This window comes from Corvus kubaryi, unplaced genomic scaffold (assembly GCF_017639235.1).
Source record: "Corvus kubaryi isolate FWS band 111438036 unplaced genomic scaffold, C.kubaryi_AGA036_p1.0 66, whole genome shotgun sequence".
NCBI classification, from domain to species: Eukaryota; Metazoa; Chordata; class Aves; order Passeriformes; family Corvidae; genus Corvus; species Corvus kubaryi.
The window spans coordinates 26069933-26090321 of record NW_024582054.1 but is presented as its reverse complement, the minus strand read 5'-3'; the positions used below and the strand labels follow the sequence as shown (position 1 = coordinate 26090321).

At 46.8% G+C, this 20389-nt stretch overlaps 1 protein-coding gene across 1 annotated transcript in view; it reads right to left on the bottom strand.

The window, feature by feature from the left end:
• RCOR1 (REST corepressor 1) overlaps positions 1-836 on the bottom strand; it is an 81710-nt gene extending 80874 nt beyond the window's left edge. Inside the window, exons 1-2 of the mRNA XM_042047320.1 lie at positions 521-836; positions 26-223 (exon numbers count right to left, since the gene is read on the bottom strand). Of these exons, the coding sequence (XP_041903254.1) occupies positions 26-223; positions 521-836 (514 nt within the window). The remainder of the gene's footprint in view (positions 1-25; positions 224-520) is intronic.
• Between the last annotated feature and the right edge of the window lie 19553 nt (positions 837-20389).

Below are 20389 nucleotides of genomic sequence, written 5' to 3'. Positions count from 1 at the left end.
CCCCCCCCCCTAAAAAAAAACCCACCCCGCACCCGCTCCTCACCGTGCTCCTCATCGCTGGACGACCCCGAGCTCCCCTCCTCCCAGGAGTTCACGCTGCTGTTGCCGTTGGGGGCGGCGGATAAACTTTTGCTGCCGCCGTTGTTGTTATTATTCGCCCCGGCGGCGTTCTGGTTCCTGCCCCGCCGTTTCCCCGAGACCTCCGGGCCCTTCTCGATCATGGCTGGCATTTAGGGGAGGAAGGGGAGGGGGGGGTGTGGAGAAGAAGGGGGAGGGGGGGGGGAGATCAGAGTTTAAAAACTGCGGGGGGGGGGCTGTGGGAGGCGCCAAGGGCGGGCGGGAGCCGGGGCGGGCCGGGCCGGTACGCGGCGGTGGCGGCGCTGCTACATCCCCCACCGCGATCGCCCCGAACTTTGAGGCTCATCCCAGCCCTGCGCTGGGACTCCGCTCAACCTGCGCTGCTGCCCGCGGCCAGCCCCGCCTCCCCCCGCTCCTGCCCCTTCCCATTGGCCAAACCTACATTTTGGGAGGCCATCCCGCCCGCCCATTGGCCGGCGCCGCCTGTCCATCGCGGCGGCCCGGCGCTTCCGTTCGCTGGGCGCGGTGGAGGCGGACCGCCGGCCGTGTGTGTGCGGGCTCCGGGATCTCTCCGCCCAGCGATGCCTCTGCTCCGCGCTCCTCTGCTCCGAGCGGAGCGGGCGGGAGGCGGGGCCGCACCCCCCACCGGGGAGCCCCTCCCCGGCCGCTTCCCCGGCTCGGCCCCGGTTCCGCCGCCCCGCCGGGAACTCGGACCCGGGAGGAGCGTGGCGAGGGACTACTTTGCCCCCCCTCCCCATCCGCCTCCCCTCTGGCGGAAGGTTACGGCGTGGTTTGAATGGGATTCCATACAAAGCTCAGTTGCCCGAGGGAAGCCGAGCCGGGCAGGGTCGGGGGTCTGTGCTTGGTGCGTTCAGGACGGCTCCCGCCAGCAGCAGTGGCTAGAGTCCGACGAGGGGACGGGGTCCCGGTGGCCAGGAGTGGCCTGAGGAGAGATGGGGGCGGCCCGACCGAAGCGGTGCCGAGAGTGTGGGACAGTGCCGGGGTCGGAGAGACCCGGGGAAGCGCCAGCAGCCAGCCGGAAAGCGGGCACCGCACGGACGGGGCCCCGGTGCAGCCTCGTCAGCTGGGCGCTGCCAGCTGCCCCCGGGGCAGAGCCGCCCTCAAGGGTTTCGCTCGGTGCCCAGGAGCCGCCCTTGCACCGGGCGGCGCCCCAGGTCCCCTCAAGAAACTCCCTGGTTGCCCCTTGGCCTGCCGGGGCTCTTGTACCGAGCCGGGCTCCGCGCTCAGGGCCCGGCCGTGCAACAGATCCCGCGCCCCGCATTCCCGGTGGCGCGCCCGGCTCTCCACGCGGCCCCGGAGGCGGAGCCGGCACGGAGCCCTCCCGGCGGGGCGGCCGCGTCCCACGCTCCGTGCCTTCCCCGGCGTGACCCGGCAGCGAGCGGGGGAACAAAAGGGGCAGCGGCACCGCGTTCCCTTCCCTCGGCACACGAGGCTCCAGCCGGGAAAACCGGCGCGGCGAGGGGGAGCACTGCTGGGTGGGGAGAAGGGGGCGTCCAGCCCCGCCGTAGCTAAAATGGGCAACCAAAGTCTATCCAGACCGCTCGCTGTTATTTGCTACTCGAACTGTACATCAGGCTGAGGCAGCACAATGCGCGGTCATGGAAAGCAGCTTGTGGGGTGTGTCTGCTATTTTCATTCAAATTAACTTCTGTAGCAAGTTTTTTTTTTATTGGCCCGGGCAATTAAAAGTGCCATTTGACTAGCAGCGGTTATCTCGTATCAGCCAAACTGTCTCCAGCCACTCCCCGCCTCCCTCTGCCATTTTAATCCAAGAGAATTTGCACAGGGGGAGGGGGAAAGAGCTGCTGAGGGAGAGCCATCGTCTCCAACCCTGGCCTTACCCTTCCTTCTCTATGTTGTGCCTAAGATTATCAAAATTATTTCACGTCTAGGGAGTAGTTTGGAAAGGATCCTGAATATTCACACACTATTTTCGCCATTAAAATTATGGAAAGAAATATGTTTTTGAAGTGCGTGGTAGTCTGTTTCAGCATACTGTGGTCTTTACAATATCTCCTTTCCCATCTTCACTTGGTATGTATGTTGTGCCTACGTAGATATGCAGTCGGTTTCCTTCATTTACACATGCATGTACCTGTGAGTATTTATTCACTCAGTTATCTACCACTGAAAAAATAAGCTTATTTTCCGCTACATAAAAATAAGTACATACATAAAAATAACTTTTTCTGTCTCACAAAACTAACATTTATAATGGTGGCTCTTGATCCCACACTCGTTGAAAATATCAGTTCTAAATCAGAGGAGTAATTAGTGATGCTCTTAAACCCCAGTGCTGACAGCCACAAATATTTCCCGGTGCAAAGTGTATTAGTTCTGTAGCAGAGAATACATTTTCATGATGACAGGAATGCAAACATGGCTCAGTGTTCATTATCCTTCTCTGTACTCGAAGATTTCTACTCCAGAAATGCAAGGGCAGGAAGGGAACACCTGATCTTTCATTTTAAAATGAGCTTTGAAGGTCCCAGTACTGAAGGAAGAAAAAAAAAGGCTCACCCAAGACTCAGGCTGAAGCATACCTGAACTTGAACTTGAACCTGAGACCACAGATGACATTTGGAAACGTGTGTACAGCTGAGACACACATACTTGTGCACGGTTTTGCAAATCTGGGCCTAATTTTGGTCTTCCTTCACTTCCTCTTCCTCCCTCCGTCCTCCTCTCCTCATGGCCATTACCCACTTAGGCCCCAGGATTAAAATCTTAAATCAATCATCTAAATTATTTATAACACAATTTCCCTCATTTGAACTGTTGAAACAACATTTACTGCCGGCACTTCACCACAGTTTGCCTTTCCCAAAGCCCTGGCCCCACAGCCTCTCCCAGAAGCTGGGTTGAGCAGCTCCATCCTGTCAGAGTGGGCTGGGGAAGCAGCACATTCCCTGCATCCCCAATACTTGGCAGTGCCATGAGGGATGCCACCCTTGCCGAAGCCATCCCCCAGGTCAGCCAGGCACACTCTGCCCCTCCTGCCTGCTCACCAGGCTGCTCCTTGACCCCAGCAGAAGATAAGCAGGTGCCCAGGAACAGCAGCAGATCCATGCCTTCTCCCTTGGCTGCCAAGGGCTGTGTGTGTGCCCTGTGCATGTGCGTGTGTCCCCAGAGCAGGAAGTCTCAGCGTTGTCACCGTCACAGTCTGTTTGCACCTGTCACAGCTGTTGTCCCAGGCCAACAACACCCTCTTCATCCACAGCAGGGCTGCTCTTCAATTTCCAGCCTTTCTGCAGAAATTCATGAGCCCTGAATACAACAGCTCTGATGCTGATGGAGCTTTTTATTTCTAACCATTGAGAAAATTTTTCCTGTTGGTTTTTGCTTTCTGAACACTGGTGTTGGGTTTCTTTATGCTTCAGCTAAAAGCCTGAATTTTTGAGAGTGTCCCAAAACAGCACAACAGATTTTGGTGTTGTTCTTGAAGGAAACTTTGAAAAATTGTTTTCTGGCCATAAACAAAACTCTTTGCAGAGTGTAGGCAAGTGTGTACACAGAGACCATACACAAAATACAGAATTGTGTTTTATTTTTTAGCAGCAGCAGTGAATACACTTTATGCAGCCTCTAACTAATGCCAAAAGAGCAACAAATTCTACTCCTCTGGCTCACAGTGCTTGCTCTGGAGAAAACCTTTGTTAAAACTTCATTTTTTTTAAGTTCTGCAAAGTGGGAGAGATGGGGAGGAAACCCTTTGAGCACTACGAGAGCCTCTGGCAGGTACAGGGTCTTGTTTACCTGGATCAAAACTTCATTTAGACATGTCAGGCCATGATCCCACACTTGGCTGCACATACCTGTATGTCCTGCTGAGGCTCTTCAAGAGGAATTTCATGTATGATCCGCAGCAGATGCTGTTATGTAAAGCAGGGATGGTATTTTCCTTGCACCTGAGCTTGGCTGCAACTTCTGGACAATACTGTAATGTAGTGGTTAACTTGCTCACCTGTTTAGATATAGCAAAAAGAGGAGAAAAAAAAGTCTCTTCCTTATGAAGACAGCGTCACCGTTGTGCATATACTGTGGCCTAACAGGTTGGACCAGGCAGGACTGTAATTTAAAAAAATTTCTTGAAATTTGTTTCTCTTTGTTAAGGGGAAAAACACCTCTCCTTGCCAATTTTTAAATGAAAACTTTTTGTACTGTCATTAACCCTGTCAGTGCCACAAGTAAAATACAGATGAAGTAGAAATGCAGTCAGGATGCCCAACAACTGAGCAGCTTTTATTCCCTGGATGAAAAGAAGAGTGTCTTCTGCCTCTTTCTTGGCCTCCTTCCTGCCCAGGTGAGTGTTTCAAGCCTTTTCCCAGGACAGCAATGCTCATCGTGCATCCTCAGGGCTGCTAGTTTTTGCAACGAAGGGTTACAAGAGCTAAAACCCTTCCCATTAGCTGGAGCTGTAGAAAGCAGCTCTCTCACCTCCTTCATACTGTATTTTCCTTGAAAACAGCCATGCTAAAAATGCTTACCCCAGTGAGAACGTGCATGTGTTTACACAAGTGCGTATGTATGTATGTATGTATGTGCGTATGTATATACATATAGTTGGTTACCAGTAGTAAAAGGGACAATTAATCATGCTCTAGACTGATTGTTTTTAATACTGAAAGGCTATTAATCAGAAAAATGTTACCCTTTGAAGAAGATGTTTATACAGTCAACAGTATGGGTTGGTTTTTTCCCTGGTGCTAAGCTGCCTGCTAATGCAGAGTGGAAATCGGGTTTATAATCTCTTACTTTAGAACTTTGTGCTCCAAGTTCGACAACAATTTTGGCTGGAATTTGGAAGGAATGCACATGAGTTGATGCTTGGTTCTCTTAGGTTTCAAGGGGACTTGGGTGTTCAAACCCCAAATTCCTGGAAGCATTTACATGCCTAAAAGACATAAACAGGCATAATGTGCAAATTTCAAAAGCACCTCCTTTTGCTGAAAAAAAACCACCAAGGGGCATCTAATTTCATTTTAATGTAACTGAAAGACTTTTAAAATCTGTCCCTAAATCTCTTGCAGGCCTTTGGAAATTTGTCATTAGAGCCTTTCAGCCTAAAAGTTGCTTTTAGAGAAGGAGTAATATAGCAAATTTTAATCCAAACTTTTATTTCCCACTGGAGAGAATGGCTCATATCCTGTAGTGAGTGGGAGGCCAGTGGAAAAAATCGAGGCGGGGAACTGTGGTGGGAGTGAGAGGGTGCAGAGCTGGGGCTGGATCAGCAGTGGAAGGCAGGAAAAGGACTGCAGGGTGAGCATGGCAGGACCAGGGGAGCCACAGCAGCCGAGGAAACACTGTCTTGGCCTGGAGCAGTGCTCCAGGCTGACCCAGAGGGGAGGCACTAAGAGATGGCCCTGGGAGGACGGAGAGGATGAGACTGAAATCCTGCTCAGGCAGAGGCTCGCAATGCCAGGGAGAGCAGTGGGACGAGCACACGACCATCTTGGTGTGGGCAGACTTGCAGAGAACACCCTGTCTGTCCCCAGCAAAGCATGGACACAGCCCCCAGTGGGTTTGATTCAGCATCCGTGCTAGGAGCTATTTCACAGCTTGTGAAGCTGATGGGAACAGGAGTCACACATCTGTACCTGCTACTGTGACCATCTCCGTAGCAGAGTTTTGGCGCCTGGCACATATGGCTTTCCCCACCACCCTACCTTGCTCTCACAGGATTCCACTTCCTCCCTTTCCTCCTGGGAGCTCCTCTCAGCTAATTAAACTTGAGGCTGTGGAGGAGCCCTGTTCCCCCTCAGCTCCCCCCCTGCCCAGCCAGCAGTGCTCCAGAGTGGGGCACCCTTGGGAGGCAGCACCCAGAGCAGGCAGCCCCTCTCTGGCCCCCATCCTGCACCTCTGATCAGCCCTGGAGAAGAGCTCAGGAGGAGAAAGTGGGAAATGATGGCAGTCAGAGGAGGTGAGACAGGCTTCGGTGGTATTAACCCTTCCATAGCTGGTGCCTTCTCCCAAAAAACAAACCTTGAGTGAGGTGGGACAGGCACCTTTCCCTGGCTGAGGATGACAAAGAGTCGTGCAGCAAAATCAGAGTAGAAAGCCTCAGACAGCTGATGGGTTTCCTTCACTCAGTTCTCTGTTTAAGTTAATCTCCATATCTGATGAGAAATACACTGTGTGAAGAGATTCATCACTCCTTAAGAAAACATATGGGGAAAAAAATACTTCCTTTTTGGGAGCCACTTAATCATAGGGATGATTGCAGTCAGCACAGCATTTAACCCGGGAATATACCACCCTCTTTCTATAAACTTCCATTTTACTTGTCTCCGGGGCAGCCAGTGAGCAGTGCTAGTCTGTGAAGGGAAATGGAATTGCAGGGAACAGCTGCTATCATTTTTAGGGTGTCTGGGAGTCGAATAACATAATTCTTCTCACAGGAGATTTTGAACAAGAAATGCACACAATCCCTTCAGAGTGCTCTTTGTTATAAGACCTAGTGGGACAAGGATTGAGGTTTAACAGTAGATACCCATAGTAAGAGCTTTGCAAGGAATACAGTCCCTTGCATTTCAGTGTTTAAATCAACCTTTCTTTTTTTCTTTTTTTAATTGGGTGAGGGAAGAAGTTTTCCCCAAGACCTTGTGCAGTACTATGGCATTACCTTTGAAGGATACTGCTATGTCAAGAATAACTAACTATGAGGAATATCGCCCAGATCCAGCAGGAAATCTCCTCTATGCCAGCCCCCCCATGGTGGCAGCTTTCCAGTGGCCAGTGTCACTGCAGTCCATGGTGAGAGCAGAAAAGACTGCCCAGAGAGAGGTGTTGCACCTTTGCAACATGTCAGGCAGCCCCGTCCCTGCACCCTCCCATGGAGACACACTGGTGCCTGGGGCTCTGACTGCAGCAAACCCCTCAGCCAGGTGGTCTCCTGCCTCCCTGGAGGTCCTCCATGAGTCTTGCTGTCTTTCTGCTATCCTGGTAATCCCAGCAATGGGGAAGAGAAGTCCAGCTGAGAGGCAGCTCTTTGCTCCTGAAATCCTACCAAAAAATCCCCGTGTTGACTTTCTGCCAACACAGCCCCCTTTATTCCACCACTCAGCCCAATCTCTTCCCATGACACAGAAGATCTTAGGGAAATGCAGCCAGGGCTATCCTACAGGGCCTCCGAGCACTGGCATTCCCACAGGAAAGGGAACTATTAGAATTAATCTGAAACTCCCTTCAAAACCCATAGTCATAGGTCCAAGCAAACTGTTGTAACAGAGTGAAAATGTTCAGGTTGGTATGTCCATACATGCATGTGAGAGTGGAGAAAATCATTCACATCCTTCTGACGTATGTAGGGATCACTCTGCTGAAATTCCTGGAAATTCCCTTTGTTGTAAAACCAGTAGAAGGCTCAGGCTCAGCTTCTGTGAACACACCCCTAAGGCAGCACAGCTCATTGGGACTCTAGTGCCAGCCTTTGATTGTACATTTTCTCTTCATTCAGCCCAAATATAATCTGGAAATCTCAAATGCTAGTGATCTCAGAGGGAGGAGAGAGAAATCCAGGCTAGTTCCTTGCCAGTATTTGTCTAAAGAAAACCTGCAACACATGAAAACCCAGAAAAGAAATTTTAAAAAAGCAATGAAACCTCTATCTGGTGTCACGTGAGGCACTAATCATGAACCAAAAGAAACAATTTTTTAAAAAGCCATGACCTAGTACCTCTTAAAATCACAATTTAAAAAAAAAAAAAGCTACATTCCTATCTGCCCCAAGCTTTCCCCTTATTAAACATGGAATGCACCAAAAACAGATTCATTTCCCCTGCCCAGCAGCACTGAGCACAGGAGATGGATGGTCTTTCATTGGTACCTTCTCACAGCCCTGCCCCTCTGGGATTCCCCTGATGATACCAGAAACCTTGCACCAAACCCAGATATCAGACCAAATCTTTATTCTGTGGTCTTCCTCTTCTCAGTTACATTGTTGGTAAATCAAGGGTTTAAACTGATCCCAACCTGCTCAGTGGCACCAGAAGGCTCTGGATTAATATCAAGCACAGGCACCTGCCTCCTGCTGTTTCTGTGCCTGTGGTATCAATAGTGATTTTGAAAATTATTATTTCCATACAGTCTATAACAGGTTACAGCCTGTTGTGCAAATGTGAACAATACTTGCTTTTTTAAAATGTGGATTTTTCATACGACAGGAACTAATGGCCCTTTCAGAGCAGTTATGGTCTATCTTGTCAATTTGGTTTCTATTCATGCATGCTAAGTGAATTTTTATAGCCAAACTAGGAGTCCTTAAAAATGGGCCTTATACTGGAAATGCAGATGTGGCTTACTGTGAGTTGTGCTAGGAGAGCCTCCCTGCCCCTGGGGAGCCAGAGCCAGTAATCAGAATTCCCTTTTTCTGTGCACATAACACGACTTGCAGGCACTCTTTCATCCACACTGAGAGGCAGGAAGGAGAGGCAGAATTAGCCCTTCATTACAATAATGTTTCTCACACTTTCTCCAGCTACTCTCTGCAGGCATTAGTAAAGGGGGCCTGGCTGCCAGAAATGCTGGAAACCTACATCTCCAGTTAAAAGAAGCCAGAGAGCAGGGTGCTCAGTGGCTCTGAAAAATCAGAGCCACAGAGCTTTAAACAAATGCTTTTATGCTCTTAAAAATACAAATATATAGACTCACCTTAACTTTACTCTCTACTGTGAGTGCTTTGTTGAAAGGAAATTGTGTATTTTCCAGACTATCTGATTTCTCTCACAGCATCACCATAAACTGTATTGCATACATACATCAATATATTTACCTGTCTGCTTCACAGCTGGAAAGAAAATGAAGCCATCTCAATCACCTTCACATTCAGCAAAAGAAAAAGCTGATTTTTTTCCTCAGTAAAGGCCAATTAAAATGTGAAATGTGGATAATCTGATCTCCACTAAATATTCCAATCCCCTCCATAGCACAGAACGGATACACCTCCACTCAGTGGCAACCTGCTTTTCTAAGACTAGAAAAAGCAAAAGAATAGAGACCGTACAATCTTATTACTTATTTATTTAAAATGTTGTAGCCGTGCCTCCCTTCATCTCTTGGCTCCTTACCCAAAACCTGTGTAATGAGCAACATCACAGGACCTCACTATCAGCAGACACGACACCTCCACTAAAATGAATGCATTTATACTGCTTTATGGCAGCCAAGGATCTGCCACAGCATATGCAGGGAATACCCACCTCTCCAGAATAAAGGTACACCTCTGACAATGTCTTCCCAAGGTATTTCTCACAGATCCCATGCCTTAGTGGAGTAGGAGCCATCCCCACCCCAGCTTCTAATCCTGTCTCCATTGCTGCACCGAGTGCCTAACCACCTTGTCCTCATCAGAGAGGCTCTCCCCTGGAAAGGCACGGAGCCAAACCTGGCATGAACCGATCAGATGTGTACAAAGGGAAATCTTGACAGCATCTGTGAACAGAGTTTAAGAGAAAGGAACAAAAATAATACCACATATGTTAACAGATTGAAATGGTAGCTATGGTGACCATGGACAGACAAAGAACAAACCATTTGACTGAATTCAGCCAATTCTTTCTGACAACAAACTGCATGTATAAAGCAAACTTTTAAAAATCCCTAATGAAATCATTATAACAAATCCATTCAGCTCTGTTTGGCTTGTTTGCTTTCTAAATTTCCACTGCAGCTATTACATTAAACCTATTAATCATTGATGTAGTCAAATAATTTCCACCGAAAAATTGGGGATTTTCTCACTGTCAAAAGAAAAAAAAAATTAATTTATTGCATTTTCAAGGGAAAAAAACTTAAAAGCAAGGAATAGTTATTGTAAAATGGCAGACATTCATAATTCAGGGCATTTTCTTGCGCATGAGAGAGTGTCTGGGTTTTGTAGAATACAGGCTTGTTTATAAAAGTTGGATTACTTTCCCTATCCTGATATGCATCGTAGCTGTGAAAAATGACTGTCCTGTTTATTGTGTATCGCAGTGTCAAATGCCTCAGCGTCTCTTTCCTGCAGTGTGCCACGGAGCTGTCTCTTGGTGCTCTCCCATTGAGGGCTGGCCAGTTGTGCCTAAGGGAATTGAGCTGAGGACAACGTGGGAGAGCGCAGAGCTGAGCTATCGAGGAGCAGAAAAGCTGCCTACTAAGAGCCAGCACTGCAAATAGGCAGGCAGGAGATGGGGAGGATTACTCCAGTGCCAGCACAGCATAAGGCTGCTCAAAGTGCTGTGCAGCTGCTTGCTTGCTTGCAAACTCCCACCCCAGGAGGCTTGCAGGGACCAGAAGAGCCCCCTCAGTGAATGTCATGATGGAGACTCCAGCACATCGCCTGCTGTGGAGCATGCCAGGCACACCTTGATGGAGATCCCACTGCCTGCTCGGTTTCAGTCTGGAGACTGTTTCAGCTTACCTGAAACAGGCGATGCTGCCCCTCCACCCTGTCCCTGCACCCAGCTGCACTTACTGGGTATAATTTCAGAGCATAACAAAATCTTACTTCTAACCTGTGGAAAAGCTGCTGTCATTTCCCTGGCCGAGGGCTTAATATTTAACTTGGTGTGCTTGGTCCCTTTGCAGACTGTACACTTCCTCACAATATGGATTTGCATTGTAACTGTGCTTTTGATGCTCCAGGAGCAGTAACTTCAGATTTCTGCAGTGCACAGACACTCTCAACTCTACTCTCGCATTTCCATCTGCACGAGCTCATCGTTCTTTAAAGAACAAAACAAACCTAAAAAGCAAATCAGCAAGAAGTGCCCACCATTCAAATGCTGCTCTCTTTTATCTGTGTGCTGACAGAGGCTCTGGCTCAGCCTTCTGCCAATTAAATTAAGCTCCCAGCTATGCCATCGCTGCCTGCGTGACGAAGGGCACTTTCACCGGCTGCCTTTGCCTTCAGTTCCCCGCACACCAGAGCAGGACCAAGTTTAAGGCCTTTCATTTCTGCCTAGCGTGGCCCTTCCCTTCATTCTCCACCCACACACTTCGCTTTCGCTCTTGCCAGCACACAGGGCAGGTCCTTTGGGACTGTGCTGACTCCATGCGGGTCCCCCGAGAGCAGAGCTGAGCCAGGCTGAGCACATGTGCGCCTTGTCCTTTGTACAGGGACAGCCGGGGGAAAGAGCATTCAGTCCTGCACAGCCTCACCTGCTCAAGCCGTTTGCTTTAGCTGCACCTTAAGTGTGGCAAGGAGAACATGGAGAGGGGGAAAGAGGGGAAAAAATTAGCACGTTTTCTTTCGGTATTGCCTGGAAACAGTAAAGAAACAGTGACTTTAATTTTATGTGCAGTAAACCCTCACTAGATGGCTCCTTACAGCAAGTAAATATATTCCCCACAGAAAGAACTCTGATGTGGCATAATCTGTGTGAGAGCAGAGCTAGCATGTTGCTAACTGGGCTGTATGGCTGGCTGAGTGCTTTGCATGGAAAAGCAGGATATAACACGGGTGTGTGTGGGTGAGCAAGTGAGCGCTTACACGAATTACGAATGACACCACTCTGCGAGTCGTGAACTGTGAGTCACATGGGCACCGGTGTCTCAGGCACATCAAAAATGCAACTTGCCCTTTTCCGTAGGTTTTTATGTTAATTTGTTTCACATTTAACTTTCTAATTCAGAATGCAGAACTGGGCTGTGGTCAAGGGTACCAGCAGTGGAGATCCTGCAGCGGAAACAGCTGATCCCAGCAGCCAAGGTAACAGATGGCATTAGAGCTGAACCCCCAAATGTCATGTAATCACTCCTAAAAAAAATTAGCAATGCTTGCTTCTGAAATGCCCCCCCCCCATTACCATCACAAGAACATGTTATTTATAATGTGTGTATTGGCAGGATGTTCTGGGCAGAAGAGCAAAAAGAAATGAGCTGTCATCTGCAGTTAACCTCTCATTCATACATTGCTGTGTGCATTCAGTGGTTCAAGGTTATACAAGTTGATTGTGCCCTCATTAACGAGCAGTGTTAGTTGGTGTCTATCCTGCTTTAAGATAAACATGTATATTGTGTGTTAAAAGTACTGCAGGCTGTGAAGGAGCTGTATGATACACAAATGTATAGGGGCCCTGCATAGGGAGCTACAGGGAGAGGTTGTGAAATGCTAGGACTGATTTAAATCCACCAGTGATTCCAGTCTGTGCAGCCCACATCCCTGCAAGGCAGCCTGGCGCTGGCTCAAGGGCCAAGTGATTTCTGGCACAACTCTGCCACTGTGTGTGCCCCTGGCTCCCCACTCTGGGTCTTGTTGCACCCCTGAGCTCTCTGCCTACAGCCCACTTTTCAAGGTGAATTAGCAGTGATTTTAGTTTCTCTTAAGCCCTGAGGCTGTAACCTCTGGCCGTCAGCAGCTTGCAGGTGGTTTAACCACCAGGGCAGACAGACACAGAGGAAGGTGTTGTCCATCTCCATATAAACTGCCCCTGCTCAGGAGTCAGTGGAGCCAGGTTGGCTCCTGGTCGCTGTGTCAGCAGCCCTTAAGGCTTTATCCAGCCTCTTTTCTCTCACGTTTCCCTCTGCTCATGTGCTGGCATGGTGCTAACTAAAAATGAGCTCAAGTACACAGACCCACAAGTCTTACCTCTCCTGGTAAGGGACAGAAAACAAGGCTTGACATTGTGTAAAACTTGCACATCATGAAAAGACCTTCTATTTTTTCCCCAAGAACTGCTGAAAATCAGCACAGATAAATACCCTGAACCACAACACACAACATTGATGCAAATATTACGTAAATTTAAGAATTATGGCAATTACATTAAATAATCTACTGGAATATTACAAATGCTCAAAAGAATTTAGTTACATGTCTCATAAGCAGGCACAAACCATCCCAGGCCAATGCAAGAATTTACAAATAAAGTAATATTTGATCATCTAATTAATGGAGCTGTTATCTCCCTGTAACAACGCAGGGCTTAGAGCTTCTAGGCTGTTAAGCACTTTGTCTCAATGTTTAAAAGCAAGTAGCACCCAACAGACCGTTCCTTTTCTCAGTAGCATTCCCTTGAAATGCAGTTGTTTACCTCAGGCCTTGAAGGCCAGATTAAGAGCGGAGATTGTTTGCTTTAAATTATACACACAAATTTTATTGTCGTTCCTTCTGCCACTATCAAGCTATTTAATAAATGCCAGAGTGGCAGAGCTCACTGACTGCAAAAGTGACAGGGTCAAATCTGCAAATCCAGAAATAATACTGAGATTTTCCTCTCTTTTCATGAAGTGTACTTGCAGCAGGCAGCATTGAAGTGCTTCCAACTTTCATAGCAACGAGGAGAAGCAGCTCATGAGTCAGCCCAAAGAGGAAATATGTCATTAGCCAGGGAGTTTTCAACATATGCAAAACCGTCGACGTGTCTATGGCATCCAGGGAGGAATTTTTATAATATTCCCTGTAGTCAGCAGTTTATTGCCAGAGCTGTGGGTGTGGGCAGGTATCTCAGTGGCTGAGGCTCTGATTGCCCCCAACATCACTGAGTGTTTCGCTCCATGGCTCTCATGCTCCTCCTTTTCAAGACAGGAAACAGACGAGACATATTTGTTTTTGATAACTGAGGAAAGACCCAACTAAGTCCTTGTGGTTGTACCCTGAGTTCCTCTTCATCCTCCATATTGTGCTCACTGCACCAAGGAAGGGGTAGGGCTCTTATCTCAGCTTTCTGCAGTTCCAGCCCTTCTGTAACTGAATGAAAACAAAAACAAAGAAACAAACAAAAAAAAACAACAAAAAGAATCAGCTTCCTATATTTTCTTGCCAGTGTAAAGTATGCATCACACTCATTATAGGAAAAAGGAAGACACAGATTTGGAAATCAGTTGTGAATTTCTCCATATTTCTTAAAATTATGAAAGTGTTACAGCTGCATACACAGGGGACTTTCTTTTTTCATGCAGCTTTACACCAAAATAAAGGCCTCAGTTGTTCTAGTTGGTGATTAGGCTCAATATTATGCCTCTGGGAATGGGAAGCACGGGGACTCAGAGGAACAGAAAACTTAATGAATTCTTTATTTGAAGAAGAAAAAAACTTTCAAAATGTTTTCTAGAGCTCACAGGAGAGATTTGGAGGCTCTTCCCTCTTCAGGAAAATGCAGCTCTTCCAGGTGAAAAAATTAACCCTTGTCTGCTCTCAGCTGCCCCTCACCAAAGGTTTCCTTGCCCTCAGAGCCCAAGCTGAGCTGCAGTGTACAAATTCTCCCACTGGCTAAAATGAAGTCACCGACCCCCTTCACTAGATCTTTGTGCTAATATGGCTCATACTGGCATGTCTCCCTGCAGGACTTGGGACTCACAGCAGGATGACTCAGAAACCAATCTTTAGTTGCACAACAAGCTCCAGAAAGACGAGGAATACAACCAGTGAATTTGCACACACTCACTTTGGAGGGAGCTTGCAAGTGGTCCATGAACCAGGCTTAGAAGACCCCTAATTTGGACAGGCTCCTGTGTCCAGGTCTGACCCATGAACAGCAGACCATAAAATGGAAAGCACTGCACCATGGGACAAAGGGACAGCAACCCTGCCCAGCAGGAGAAAATGGGAAATATCCTTCTCTGGAAATACCTTTGGGTATTGGGGGTTTTCCTGGTATTGGTGTGGGGTTTTTTTCAAATTTGAAATGTCATGGAATAAACAAAAACAAACCCCAATCTCAGGATTGCTTGCAGAGCAGCTGGGCAGCTGGCAAAGCATCAGTGAGGCTGGGCACCAAATCCCCACTGTCACACTGAGGAAGAGCCTCCTGGTGCTCCTGGGTCTGTGACACCTGCCTGGGACAACACCACAGAGGCCAAAAATCATGGCAGAGGGACACCACTGGAGCCATGGGCCAGCCTCAGCTCCCAGCAGTCCAATTAACAGCATGCCCTGCATCCCAGGACTCTGCCACCACTGCTGCTTCAGTGTTACAGAGCACTTCAGCACTGAGGCACCTTGTCTGACAGGCCCACCCATGGGCACCTGCTGAAGGCGACCCTACTGCCAGCCCTGTCTACAGGAAGAGGTAAAGACACAATGGTACAAGCTACCCACTGTCTTATTTTATCCCAGTTCAGATGTCCCTAAATCAATGAGCTGTGCCTGGTGCTTCTGAGTGCACTCAAGACTTCTGAGTGCACATAAGAGAGGACAGGTAAAATAATCATGTTACAAAATGCTGAGAATAGTAGAAGTGGTCACCCAGTATATCCAGGCTGCTAAGAAAGTTCTTTTGATTAAATCAAAGACAGAGCACAAGAAAAATGCTCACATCATACATGATGGTGTCTCCTGGGCTGCCTTATACTGAGATGAAAAAGAAAAAAATTACCCATGCAAAGCCCACATCATCCATAATCTGCAATGCATTTGGACAGAGGGAGGCCAGCCTTAACTCAAACCACGTGTGTTTGGCTTTAAAACCAGCATCAGCAGGACTCAGCCAGCCTGTGTGCCATCCTGCCTGCCCTGGATTCCCTGCTTCTCTCCCATATGCAGCATTTCTTTCACAGTTGAATCACTCTTGCATCAGCAGCATCACCATGGGCAGTGTTCCTTCTCCAGGGCAGGCAAGTGGCAAGACCCTCAATCCTGTTCTGCTGGAGTCTGCAGCAGCTGAGGATCTCTTCTAGGATACTGTGTCAGACTCCTGCATGGCCCTGTGCAACTTATTTTTTTTTTAATCCCAAATTAAAACTTAAGCTTCAAAGGCATAGATCTAGGGGGGTCTCTTCATGCAGACACTGTATTTCCTGGAACAGATCCTTTAATTTTGTGGTGAGCCGGAGTTGAAGACATTTGTATTCAAATCCTTATTTAGGCTCTAATACTCTTTAGTATTGGATATAGGGATTTTAGACTGGAAATGGCACTTTTGACTTTACTATCACCCCAAACAGACAATCAATTTTTAAGCTGCTATTTCTTTTCCAGCCTTCTTATGCTGTTCCCCACACTCCCCCAGAAACTGTAATTATTCTGCCACATCTACTCTACTAATAAAATTTATTCTGTTCTGTGATCTTCCCCCCATTTTCTCCTCAAGTCTTACACCATCAAATAAAATCAAGGTTTTCATTTGTAAAGTGGTTAGCAGCAGCTCAGCTTTTACTTACCATTCTTTGAACAGGCTACAGGGATGGTAGATGGGTAAAAATGTAATGTAATAGCATATACTGTGGTGTAACCTCCAAGCATCATTTTGTATGGGATATCCCACAATACCTTCTCCTTTTAGGGGGAATTTAGCCCTGCAGATGATAACAGTACTGCTTCTAATAATTTTGCTGGATGTTAAAAATAGACATGATCTAGCTGATGTTCATGTCACTCATGCTAGCTCATCTCAGTGTTTGCAATCCTGCCTGAACACAACAGGATTTGTAATGTCCATGGGTCCTTGCAGAACAGCCCTCACTGAGGGATCTCTCAGGGCTTCACAAGCTCATGTTGTGCTGTTGTAGGCTGGCTAAAAAGCACAGGGATGGACATCACTGGGCTAGTGCTGAGGCAGGCGCAGGTGCAAGACCACATCCCTCTAAAACACTGTGAATGAAGCTCCCTCTGAAGGATTGAATGCATTTAAAATCTCAACTACACAAAAAAAATACATTGAGTATACACAAAAGATTTGTTTGAATGTCAGTTCATTCTCAGGTTTGCTTATCTTTTTTGTGTTGGTGGCTTTCGGAGCAGCAGCTTTTCTGGCTGTCCAGCAAAGGATTCATTCTCAAGTGTCCCTTGTATGCAGCTCTGCCTGTGGTGTTGTCGCGATCTGCTAATACAAGCGGGGATCGTGATGGCTCGTTTATCGATCTCAGAGTGTTAAAGGACACAAGAGATTTCAGTTTTAATCAGAACAGTGCACCTTTATTAAGTGCCCACAACAGAGTAATGCGATAGGAGAGAAAGAGAGGGGGATAAAGAAAAACAAAGTAAAAGAGTAGAGGAAGAAAAAGGGGGGCAGTAGCTACCAATGGATGAGACGAAGTCCTCGTGGTCTTCTGCCATTAGATTCGTCCTCTTTCCATGGGGAGATCTCGGGCTCAGTTATTTCAGAAAGTCCCTTTATAGTCCTTTTCAGAAGCGAGGGGGCAGCTGGCCAAGAGGTGGGGAAATCTACAGCCGTTGATTATGGGGCCCGTTGCTTTGGGAAACAGGTACAGGACAGACGTACAGGACAGGTGGACAGGACAGGTGGACAGGACAGGTCATTCCTTTCCGCTTCAGCGCAGTCCTTCTCGCCTGGGCAGCAAGAACGGCACAGTCCACTGTGACCTGCACTAATTTCCTCAGGAATGCGTACCAGTTCCCAGTGGGCACACCTGCAGGCAACACTTGGCAGACACCCCACCTCAGCCAGGCCAGGACTCCTGTGCTCAGTCTCTCCTCGGCGATGATCGTGAGGCCGATGAGGGATCTTCAGACTGTCTCTTACAGGTGTCCATAGGGTGCCAGGCACCTCCCCCACTCTCAAGTGTGCAGGTTTTTGCCTCAAATGTTCACACCTAAGCTGGGATGCATGGGCAGAGCCTCCCACTCACTAACACTTAATTCCCAGGCCTGGGGCCCGGGAGAGTTTTGTTTCATAGGCTGGTACTGCTCCTGCTCCAAAAAAAAAAAAAAAAAAAAAAAATCCCGCATTAAGGATGAGCTTGAAACTCGCTGTATGTTCCCTTTGCAGAAAACAGCGATTCCAAAAAACTGGGGAGGGGCCTGGAAATCAAATGTCATTCCTAAAAGGCAACAAGACAGCATTTGCTTATATAGTCTGACATTCCCTCATCTAAAATCAGTAACACCCCCAAATAAATAAAAGAGGCATACCCATTCAGTGCTTGTAGATCTGGGGAATACTGAAAAAGTAGTTAGGAATATTACTTCATATCCTCAGCATATGGATGTGCATTGCTCTGGGAGCAGCCTTCCATGAGCACTCCAGCTAACAAGCTTGCAGCAGAGCAATCTTTGAGCAGCAAATTTTAAAAGAAGGCCCAGAAAAGATTCCCCAGAAGACAACTTGGAATAACTATTCATAAAAAACTTCACACTGGACAGCTAATTTAGGAGCTCTGATCTTCCTTTCATTAGCTGGAAATATAACACTTGATGTGCTTGTCCAGTCAGAACAGATGTGTGTGAGTCAGAGCTGCCTGCTTGGGAAGTTGTCGCTCACCCTGCACTCAAAGGCAGAACTGGCTCACAGGAAAGTCCTAAGTGAGAACGAGTGCAAGTGTGTGTGTGTGTGTGTGTGTGTGTTTGTGTCAGGGGCTTCCCTCGAGCACATTATTTACTGTGAATTACTTAGGCAGCCCTAGATTTTATTTGATAATTTTTCCCTTGATGTGCTCCATATAAAGGCAATGTTAGCATTAACCAAAGCTAATCCACGGCGCCGTTGGGAAGGGGATTATTTTGCCAATGATTGGTTTCTTTAAACATGGAATTGTGATCAAAGCAATATGGTTCTTTTTCCTCTATTTTTTAGCTTTGTAGTATGGCTCTTCTTAATAGTAAGTTACCACTATAAGCATGCTGTGAATTTCCAATATAGCAAAGCTTTAATAATTTGCAGCCATAATTGTTCCTGCTTCAGTCTCCAATTCAATTTGGTGTGGAATTCCCATCTCCCAACACAAAGCTTAACTCAATGGTATCTGTGTGAGACAGACTATGAAACTAGTCTGGTATAATGGACTTCATTAAGGGATAGGCAAATTATTTTCATCTGTAATCTATTCTAAATGGAAAAAAAGGGCTTTTGAATAAATATTTTTCCTTCAAAAGTTATTAATTTCTGTGGGAAAAGAGGGATGGTTATTCTTGCTTATTTTTGCCTTTGTTTTCATAAAGTGTTTGAAAATGATTTTCTGGCTGAATTATTTATTTGGTTGAAATAACAAATATTTAAGCCAAGGGGGAAAACAACACCTTTTTATTTTACTGAAGAGTCAAACTGTGCAAGGAGCTTTCACTTCTTTGCCTGCCCATCTGTAACCTCTTCTGATGCTAAAATCCAAGCTCATGGACTGACACAACAATCATCACCCATCTCCAGACCTTGGTGGCCATTTCTCTGCCTGTGTGTAGATTTAGTAGCCACAAACTATTTTTTCATCCAGCTTGAAAGTAGCGAGCTCTGAGATTTTAACACAGATATCTGTTTTTAAGAGGGAGCCTGTGTTGGCACAAGACCATTAACCCTAACCTGAACACACACAGACTAATAACAGATTAGTGGAAAGTCTTATTCAAGCCCTACACATGGCAGTAAATTACTCCCTTGATGAATAAAAGCCATTACTTAGTATTTAGCATCATAGCAAGAAGCCTCTTCGGCCTGTTCCTAACAGAGATATTACAGTTAATTTAGTGTAAAATTATCACCTGCTGTACAATAAAACAACAAACTGCAGTCAAATAATCTCTTAATAAATGAAAATGTGTAATAAACTGTGTCAGCACCACAGAGACTTGGCAAGGCTGAATACCCTAAAGGTACCAATCCAAACAAATTCACCATACAATATATGGCCTATGTCATTTCTGGTTCTTATCAGAGATTATTCATCTGGGAATCCTTGGCACTAAGTTTTACCTCTAAAGGCCAGGCAGTTATTACAATGATATAATTTCTGCCACATTAATTAAATATAATGCCTGTTAGCCCCTTTATAGGGGTCTATAAATTCGTTGTAAACATATGCTGTAGATGGGCATATGTAACTACAAATGTAATAAACGCTCAACTTCCTCTTCTTGCAGAGCTGGGAGAGGTCAAATGATTGCAGTGCCAGAAAAACCACTGATACCCAAAAGTAAACCTAATCTTGCTTCTGACACACATTATGATATATATAGATACATATACACATATACACAGACCTGTGTCTCTGCCAGAGAGGGAGGCAGCACGAGCACAGGGAGTGTGAGTTGGTGGCAGCAGGCGGGAGGACGTGCGACTGCTCTCATTGCCTGCAAGCTGCCAGATCTAATGCTGGTGGACAAGGATATTAAAGGCCCTCCAAGGCACTGCAGTTCAGCACAGTCCTTCTGCTGGCTTCTTCCGACTGCAGGAGAGCCTTGGACATGTTAAGTTGCCTAAAGTCTATCTTTGCTGGAGATTCAAATGCTTGCTTTACCCAGTATGAAAAAGAAATAAGAGGGGAAACAAAAGAGGAAAGCAAGGACAAGGGAACAAAAGCCGGATAACGCTTTTTGCAGTCAGCCAGACCCAGACTTCGAGCAGCTTGTCTGAGATCCAGCAGCATCAACAGACTTTCTGAGGCATCACATGAGAAAGCTGAGGAAGATCATCCCCATTCCTAT